Here is a 9,456-nt window from a genome sequence, read left to right as displayed (position 1 = left end):
TTTCACATCACATTCTCCTCTCTGTGTCTCTGTTTTTGTGTTCAAATTTCCCTTTTCTTATAAAGGCACCAGGCATTGTATTAAGGCCCATCCTAACCAGTATGACCTCATCTCAACTTCAGTACATCTACAAAGACCTTATAGACAAATAAGGTCATATTCACAGGTATTGGGGGTTAGGACTTGAAAATATATTTTTGTCAGACATGGTTTAACTTACAACAAGGCTCAAAGGTGATGTAGTAAAAAAAAAAAAAAGCCTTTTTCAACAAATGGTACAAGAATAATAAATCCATATGCCAATAAAAGAAAAAGAAAAGAAAAAGAATGTCAATTCATACCTAACAATGTACAAAAATAAACCCAAAATGGATTATAGATCTAAATGTAAAACCTAAGATTATAAAAGTTTTAGAAGAAAACATGGAAGAAAGTCTCTGTGACCTTGAGTTGGCAAAGGTTTCTTAGAAATGACGCAATCTATGAGAGAACAAATTGATGAATTGGACTTCATAAAAAATTTTTAAAAAAGCCTCCTGCCCTTCAAAAGACATTGTTAAGAAAAAGAAAAGATAAGCCACAGTCTGGGAAAAACATCTTTGCAAAGCATATACCTAATAAAGGACTTGTATCTAGAAATAAAAATAAAACTCAAACGACTCAATTAAAACTGGGTAAATAGATTTGGATCCACCACCAAATAAGATATATGGGTAGCAAATAAGTACATGAAAAGATGCTCAACATGATTAGTCATTAAGATATTACAAACCAAAACCACAGTGAAATATTATAACACTCCTGTGGTAATGACTAAAATGAAAAAAACTGAGAATACCAAGGGTCAGTGAGGAAACAGAATTCTCACACACTGCTAGTGGGAACATACAATGGTAAAAAGACTTCAGAAAAACAGTTTAGTCATTTAAAAAACAAACAAACATACAAAAAAACCAAATACATATACTGACCATATGATTCCAGCTATCCCATTCCTAAGTATTTACCCAAGAGGAAAGAAAATATATGGCTATGTAAGACCATACACAAATGTTACTAGTAGCTTAACTTGTAATAGCCAATAGCTGCAAAAAACCCAAATATCTATCAACATATTAATTGCTATGGTCTGAATTGTGTGTCCTCCAAATTCATATGTTGAAGCCCTAATCTTTAATATCTAGAGTAAGAAAATAATTAAAGTTAAATGGGGTCATAGGGGTGGGGGCCCTAATCTGATAGGATTAGTGCCTTTAGAAGAAGAAATAGCAGAGAACTCACTTGTACTCTCCACCATGTGAGGACCCAATGGGAAAAAGCCATTTGTAAACCGGGAAGAGAGTCCTCAGCAGAATCTGATCCTGCTGGCACCTGATCATGAACTTACAGCTTCCAGAACTGTGAGAAAATAAATTTCTGTTGTTCAAGACACTCAGTCTATGGCATTTTGTTATGGCAGCCTGAGCAGACCAATAGGTGAATGAATAAACAAATAGCATTATATCAATACTAGAGGGCCAACACACAACTTTGTGCACCAGTGGGGTCCCTCGGCCTGGCCTGTGGGATCAGGCCAAAACCGGCTCTCTGACATCCCTCAAGGGGTCCTGGATTGCAAGAGGGCACAGGCCAGGCCAAGGGACCCCACTGGTGCATGATTGGGGGGCCGGGGAGGGACATGCATGGTTGGCCAGCTGGCAAGGGACCATGGGAGGGCTCCAGGGCATGTCTGGCCCATTTTGTTCAGTCCCGATCACCCGGATTCCAGTAATAAACTAACCTACTGGTTGGAGCATCTATCCTCTGGTGATCAGTGCATGTCATAGTGACTGGTTGACCAGTCAACTGTCTGCGCCCCCCCCCTCCCAGTGGTCAGTGCATGTCATAGCGAGCGGTTGAGCAGCCTTAGCATATCATTAGCATATTATACTTTGATTGGTTGAATGGCCAACCAGTCAACCGGACACTTAGCATATTAGGCTTTTATTATGTAGGATAATAAAATGCTACTGCTCAATAAAAAGCAATGAACTATTGATGTATGCAATGACATGAGTGAATCTCAAAATACTGCTGAGTGAAAGAAGCCAGATCTTCTCCACCTTCACAAAAAGTACACACTGTTTGACTCCATATATATAAAACTTTAGAAAATGCAAACCAATTTGTAGAAACCACATCAGTAGTTGTTTGGAGTTGGGAATGGATAGGCGGGGATGGGAGGGAAGTATTAAAAAGGGGTACAAGAAAACTTTTGGGGTGAACATATTGTCACTATCTTGATTGTGGTGATGGCTTCATGAGTGTATACATATGTTAAAACATTAAATTGTATACTTTAATATATACAGTTTATTGCATGTTGATTGTACCTCAATAAAAATATTACATACCTGTTATATGTCAGATATTTTGCTAGTTGTTTTAATGAAATAGTAACTTACTTCTGAAAGTACTGTGTGGTAGGGATAAAACTGAATTTCAGAGAAGAGTAATATATCTATAAAATAAGAACATGTTTTATAAAGAGGAGGAGGAGTGGAAGAGAGAAAGGAAATGGGAAATGGTGAGTAGAACCAAAAGTGATTCCTGGAACAGAGGGAGGAGGCAGGGTAGAAGAAAGCCTTTTATTATATAGGACAATAGATTATGTGGCTGATTATATTTTCCAACATTATTTCTTCTTAACAATATAGCTCTGACATTTTTCCCATCAAGAGGTAGAGTCTGTTTTTCTTCATCTTCATTATAGGAAAGCTTGTGATCACTGTGGAAGTAGTGCTATGTGATGTCTGAAGTCATTAAAGGTGATTCAGCTCCTGCCTGGTTTTCTTCTGATGTTTACTCTTGGAACACAGCCCCCATGAAGAGGTTTTATTGACAGCTCCATCTGACCTCTTACTTGTAACCAGTATTGACCAGCCTTTGGGTAAGTCACCTCTAGCCTTTGAGTCACCCCAGTTAAGGTCCTGACTTTATGAAGCAGAGAGGAGGTCATTGATGTCTCCTTCATGAATTCCTGACCCACAGAATCTGTGAGCACAAACAGTTGTCCTTTTACAGCACTAAGTTTGAAATGTCTTTTTATGTAGCAATAGTAACAAAACAGGTGATAGGGAGGAAGGAGGAGAAATGGAAATAATAAAAGAAAAGGTAGGATCCAGTCCTCCTGAAAAATTAGAAAAGGTTTATGAGTAGTTTTAGTGGATTTTGAGAGTTAATACTCCCAGAGAAGTGGCCTAAGGCTTTCTGGGATGGGCAGTAGCTCTTGTCATCATGGATACCAGGAAGGTGACCACAGTAGCTAAAGTATTAAAGTGGAAGAAACTCCCTCATCATCAGCCATCTGACAGTCCTTACAAAACCAAGAGTATGGCCAACACATGGGGCAGGATTTGCCAGTTTCCTGACTCAGGAAGAAATGTATAAGAAAAATTGCTTTGGGTTATTATAGTTAACTAGAGGCCTGGTGCACGAAATTCATGAGCTTGAGGGGCTCCCTCAGCCAGGTCTGTGCCCTCATGCAGTCCGGGAGCCTTCAGGGGATGTCTGACTGATGTCTTAGGCCTGCTCCCTGCAGGGAGCAGATCTAAGCCGGCAGTTGGACATCCTTAGTACTGCTGCAAAGGTGGGAGAGGCTCCCGCCACTGCCATTGTGCTTGCCAGCCATGATCCTGGCTTCTGGCTCAGATGCCTCCTGTGGAAGTGCACTGACCACCAGGGAGTAGCTCCTGTATTGAGTGTCTGCCCCCTGGTGGTCAGTGTGCATCATAGCGACTGGTCGTTTTGCCATTCAGTCCATTTGCATATCAGCCTTTTATTATATAGGACTACATATACTATAAATTAAGTACTCATGGTTTTGGCACAACATAAATCTCAAGAGACAGAAGAAAAATAATTTCTTGATCTAATTTTGTCCACTCCATTAACTCTATTATGGAGATGGCAAATAAATTTGAGAATGAGTCCATCTGAAAAAAGAACTACTTCTAAAGTGTATATGTTCATGTAGTCCCAGAACTATAAAGGACATACTGTGAATTCTGATATCAGGGTCTGGTTCTGGGTCACTAGTGAAGTAGTAACAACCCTTAAGCAATGTGCTTGCACTGATTTGGGTTTGTTTGAATTTTGTTTTCAGGATTTATAGATTTGTTCTTGTGTGAGCCACTCTAATTTGCCTTTGCTAGATGCCATGTGGGGATAGTCTACTTTTTTGATTCAGAAAGTTCGTTGCTAATTTTTATCTTTGCTTGTGTTCTTGTTCAGAATACAGTTTTAGGTAGAGTCTTGATTTCTACAGATTCTGCTGTTTCCCTCAAACAGGTATATTATAGGCTAGCTGCTTTGCCTGTTAACAGAGGAATGGCTGAGTAATTTCACAGCTCTCTTGCCTAACCTGAACCTGATCACACACTGCATTCTGTCTGGAGGGATGGTGCTTGCTTTTCAGAGGGACCAGTGTTTGTGGTAAACCATGGCAGTGGAAAGGGAATTTAAAAACTCATTTGGAGGGAAGAGTCTTTTTCAGCTGCATGTGAGCTGAAATGGACCTCCTATTCTGTGTTTCTCTCACACTTCCTATATTACAACATTAAACATCCTCCAGGGGACTGGAAAGCTCCAGAAAGTTCTGTTTAATCACTTCATGCCCAGTATCATGGATACCACACTTGCAAGATGTGGGGCATGTTACCCCCTGTGGTTAGGATAACAGCTATTCCCAGTTTTAAACACATGTAATGCTGGGGCTGGCCAGCAGACCTAAGCAATGGATGAATGGATTACTCCGACACAATGTTTGCTGTGAAAGGGAGGCCTGGCTATAGCAACCAGGCAGCCTGGATAGCCTGCCTCGTTAGCCTTTTATGGTAACCGCACTTTGAGATAAAGTTTATCTTTAGATACCATCAGTAGGGTGAATAATCTTGGGAGGACACTGGTCTTTACTAGTACATTGTCCTCTAGGCAAGGGCGTCCAGAGATTAAGCATAAGGATTCCAGTAAACACCCGGGGGTCTGCACATGCACAGACTTGTTTGGAAAGGTCAAGGAATAACTAGGGGCGCCACCTTGGACACTCCCCTAAATCTCTCCTAGGTTGGAATTCGGATAAACAGGGCAGGCGGCCTTCCACACACTTCCCTTTTATCAGAATGTCCTCCTTACAAACTTTCCAACCAAGTCTCATGTGCTCCCCAACAATCCAACACAAAGTGAAATAGTCACAACATTATCCTCAGGGCTAGTGACAGAAAGGGAGAATGTTATAGGGGCTAATTTGCCCACATTCAAATAACTTATTTTTTTAGAGCCTAGTTTGGACTCCAGTTCATGGTTTTGCTTTTCTAAGTTTATTTTTACATCACACCTTACCTTGGAAGAGGATGTAAGAGAACTCCCTTTCATGGGAGGGGAAGGGTTAGTATGTTAAAGTTGAAGATAAGAATTGGCCTGGCTGTTAGTGAACCATGTAAAAATAATAAAGCATATCCTTCTGGTTCCCAGACCCACATCAGCTTTCTCACACATTTCGGCCAAACTGTCTTTTGTACTTGTAAAGAGATTCACAACACCACTGGATGGGTGGGGTGGGCCCCAGTGCAAATGGGCTGATAATCTAGTTTTGGGGTGTGTGTGTGTGTGTGTGTGTGTGTGTGTGTGTGTGTGTGAGAGAGAGAGAGAGAGAGAGAGAGAGAGAGAGAGAGAGAGAGAGAGGCTATACACCAGAGTTGTCAAAGTGGGGTAAGGCCCAACAAGATATTGTTTAAGAAGTGTTCCTAGTGATTCTAACACACATGAAAACTTGAGAACCACTACTATAACCACGACATGCAGAAAACTATTTTATTCACGATTTGTCCTCAATTGCAAGGAAAATTGTGTAAAATATCTTTTAGTAATAGGATGTCAAAGAAAGAAACACCCTATTATCATGTACCCATAATGCACTTGTTAAGCACTTACTGTATGCAAAGGACCATGTTAGCTATTGTGGGGAAAGGGAAGATGAGTAATATATGGTCCCAGCCTTCTGTGAGCTCATCCAGTGTTGATAAGCTGTGAATATTTGGTATACATTTGTACATATTTGTTTGTGCATATTTGATTTGCCAATAGAACAGAAATATAAGCAGAGTGGCTTGTCTCATTGGTGGTTATGTATAAAACCTACTCACAAAATTAGGAGCATGAACAACAGACTGTTGAATCTAAGAGGGAAGGCAGGGGATGGTGAGTGGGAAGAGATCAACCAATGAACTTGTATGCATTCTGAAAAATATGGAACCTGTGGACACAGACAATGGGGTAGTGAGGGCCTGGAGGGAGGTGGGAGCTGACTGGAAGAGGTCAATGGGGGAACTTATGTAATACTTTCAACAAAAAGATAAAAAAGAAGAAAAGAAAAATATGGGTGAAATTCACCACTGTATTGTGGATATTCTCAAACCAGCTTTTGCTCATCTCAGGGATGGGGGAATAGTGTTCATGAAAGGCTTAATAGTTTGAATCATAGCTGTTCATCTGTTCAGTAACTGAGCTAGAATGCACAGCCTCATACTTCTTCCCTGTTGCTTTGCCTTATGAATCAGCCCCAGCCCCAAGAACCTGAGGCCAGGACAGGATCACCAAGGCATCTTCTACCTGCTCAGCAATTAAACAAAGTAGCGATAGACTCTCCCTTCTATTTAACTTTTATTAAAAGAAGTGCTAAGGTACCGAGATGCAGTACATCATATTTATTACCAAAATTATTAACAAATATACAAAACTTATACATGTAATTTTCTTACATCCATTTATTCTCTATAATACTGATTTTTGTTCAAGTAGGTTATCTACAGTATGTAAACATCCCTTGGATTGACCTCACACAGATTAGGAAAGCCCTCTAACCCATGCTTTTATCAGATACTTCTTTTTATTTGGCTTTCATTTGTAGCATCTAATCTTCACATTTGGCACATGGAAGAGACATCTACAGTGCAAAAGAGGCAGGTTTTCCGGTTTCATTCTGAACAATTTTACAGGTGCACAGTGAAAGTGCTGAGAGAACAAGAGCACTCCAACTTGATGGAGTTCGGTTGGTTGTAATGCCAACAACTCCTGGTTCAGCCATTAAACTGACGTGCAAGGTCAATGCCTCTTCCTTCTCAAGCCCCCGACCCCCACCCCTCATGCAAGGCTGATCTGCCTTCCCCTGGTCTCAAAAGGGTTAAAAGAAATTCCATCCATCTCAGGACAAGTAGGTTAATTCCACCGGGTAACATTATTTTTTTTCAGTGTTCTTTTGTGTGGGTTGTTTTGTGCGGTTTGATGAGTCAGCAAAACTCTTAATTGGAAAATACAATAAAATAAAAAAGAATGTGAGAATAGAGCTTTCTGTCTGCTTTCAACTGCCACCCTAAGATCAGAGCTTCTTTGTGGGGGAAAAGTGACAAAGGCCTTGGTGAAAGGCAAAGAAAAGCCAAGCTTGCCGCACTTAACCTTGGACTCCAAGCCTTTGAAGACAGTGTCCCAAAAGTTAAAAAAGAAAAAAAAAAAGATAATTGGAGATTCTGCCCCCTTCTTCTTGTGTTTCCTTGTGTTCCTTTAATCTAACCAAGTAGTAAAGCTGATCCAGAAAGTATTCCGTTCCCCTGCTCACCCCCTTCTCATCCTCCAGCACAGTATTGCTAGCGTGGGTTGGTTGCACCTAGTCCGCGAAGCCTGCGTCTCGAACGCCAGGGTTTTGTCGGGCCCGGGCTTCCGTCACCACAGGGAGGCCGGCCCCTCCGACGCTCCGTAGAGCTCGGCCAACTTCCGGAAGCGGGGCCCCCAGTCTGTGAGAAAGTCGAAGTTCTGCTCCGAGTCTGATGTGGCTGACTGCAGGGAGCTCAGCGACCCCGCCACCGAGCCGTCCCCCTCGAACATGTAGGTCTGGAGGGAGTCAAAGGGAGGGGCCCACAGGTCCATGTCGGCCTCGTAGAGCTTGGCCAGCACGTAGCTGTGGACGGTGCTGCTCACGGAGCACGTCTGAGGCACGTGGCGGGAGAGGCTCTCAATCTCGGGCAGCATGTCCTGCCGTGACTTGGGGGCGCCGCCCACCTGCGCCTCCCGCGGGTTCCACAGGGCCGCGATGTCAAACGCCTCCGTGTCCTCCTCGCCGCCGCCCTCGTCATCGTAGCGGACGATGTTCTCGTGGATGTTCTCGTCGTCGTCGATGATGTAGGGCTGTTTCCGGTGCCGCCTCATGGACAGGATCAGCAGCACCAGCACTGCCGGGGAAAGAGACAGGAAGTTAACCCGAGACGGGCTGGATTCGCCGCAGGGAGGTCCAGCTTCTCAGCGGGGAGCCCGGAGACAGCATTGGTATGTTTTAAACCACGGGGTTCACCTCGTTCTCACCCGTTCTGCGTGTTGGATTGAGAGTGCAGGCAAGTGAAGCCCTGTTTTCCCCCAAGGGCTTCAACTGGGAGCTGCATCTAAAGCCTCTGCATCAGCTTGGCGCCTTGACGTTGTGTGTGGGTGCCATCCCCAGCTATCGCGTATAAAATCCCGTCAAAAAGCTCAGAGCACTGTGGCCTGCCATGGAGATTACGCTAAAGATCAGATCACGTCTTCCACTCTGTAAGGCTGGCTGTAAATTGCCTTATTTATTATGTGGAAACCTTATTATGTAAGTGGCACCCTGCTTTCTTACATTAGCAGCTCACTGGGATCCTATTATGGAAATATCACATGTGAATGCGTTTGCATATAGGCTTATATGCTAAGTGTCAGCCAAAACCTTCACCTTTTTATACTTCCTCCAGAAAAGAGAGCACCTGACCACTGTTTTCCAATAAACTCAGTTCCTCAGAAAAGCCTTTCGCTAGTTGGAGAGTTGGTTTTGCCTTTCTGGAGCCAGTGATATTGGTGGAAGGGAGGGAATGAACATGGCATTTTATATAATTCATCGTGTTATCAAAGACGCACCACACTGTTACATGTGTGGTTGAAGGTTTGGATAAAATTTTATCCCAACAAATATATATATTTTTCCAGGATCTGTTCACTGAGGTTTAAAGGAGAGAGAGATAATCCCATTGAACTGTTTATCTCTGAAAATGTTTTCCAGGAAGTGTGTTGTTTTAGCTGTAGAACTACTATTGATTATTTTTCTGGTGTGCGTTGTTACAGCTAGTGAACAGGGACAGCTTGACAAAACTGCAAAACCCTGTTTATCCAAGGGGGGAAAAAAGAGTATATGCCCAGTGAGATAATGGATGGACTTAAAAAACTAATAATAATGCTCTTTAAAATTTGTAGAATGTGCTTTTTATAAATTGCAATTAATGATGTTAATACTTAATGTTTTCCCAAAGAGCTTGCGTGACAAAAGTACACACAGGAAACAATTAGATACTCTTGTATATGTGCAAAAATATAGCTAATGACTATAAGTGTGGGATTTCAGAGCAATGGACTAAC

General features: G+C 42.2%; 1 protein-coding gene across 2 annotated transcripts in view; it reads right to left on the bottom strand.

The window, feature by feature from the left end:
• Positions 1 to 6,684: 6,684 nt before the first annotated feature.
• The window catches only part of CDH20 (cadherin 20), a 220,763-nt gene continuing 217,991 nt past the window's right edge, over positions 6,685 to 9,456 (bottom strand). For both annotated transcript variants that reach the window (XM_006756788.1, XM_006756787.1), the window contains one exon: positions 6,685 to 8,261. In XM_006756788.1, the coding sequence (XP_006756851.1) occupies positions 7,756 to 8,261 (506 nt within the window). In that variant the 3' untranslated portion in view covers positions 6,685 to 7,755. The remainder of the gene's footprint in view (positions 8,262 to 9,456) is intronic.

Source organism: Myotis davidii, unplaced genomic scaffold (assembly GCF_000327345.1).
Source record: "Myotis davidii unplaced genomic scaffold, ASM32734v1 scaffold11, whole genome shotgun sequence".
In the NCBI taxonomy this organism is placed as follows: Eukaryota; Metazoa; Chordata; class Mammalia; order Chiroptera; family Vespertilionidae; genus Myotis; species Myotis davidii.
This window is presented reverse-complemented; position numbering and strand designations above follow the sequence as displayed.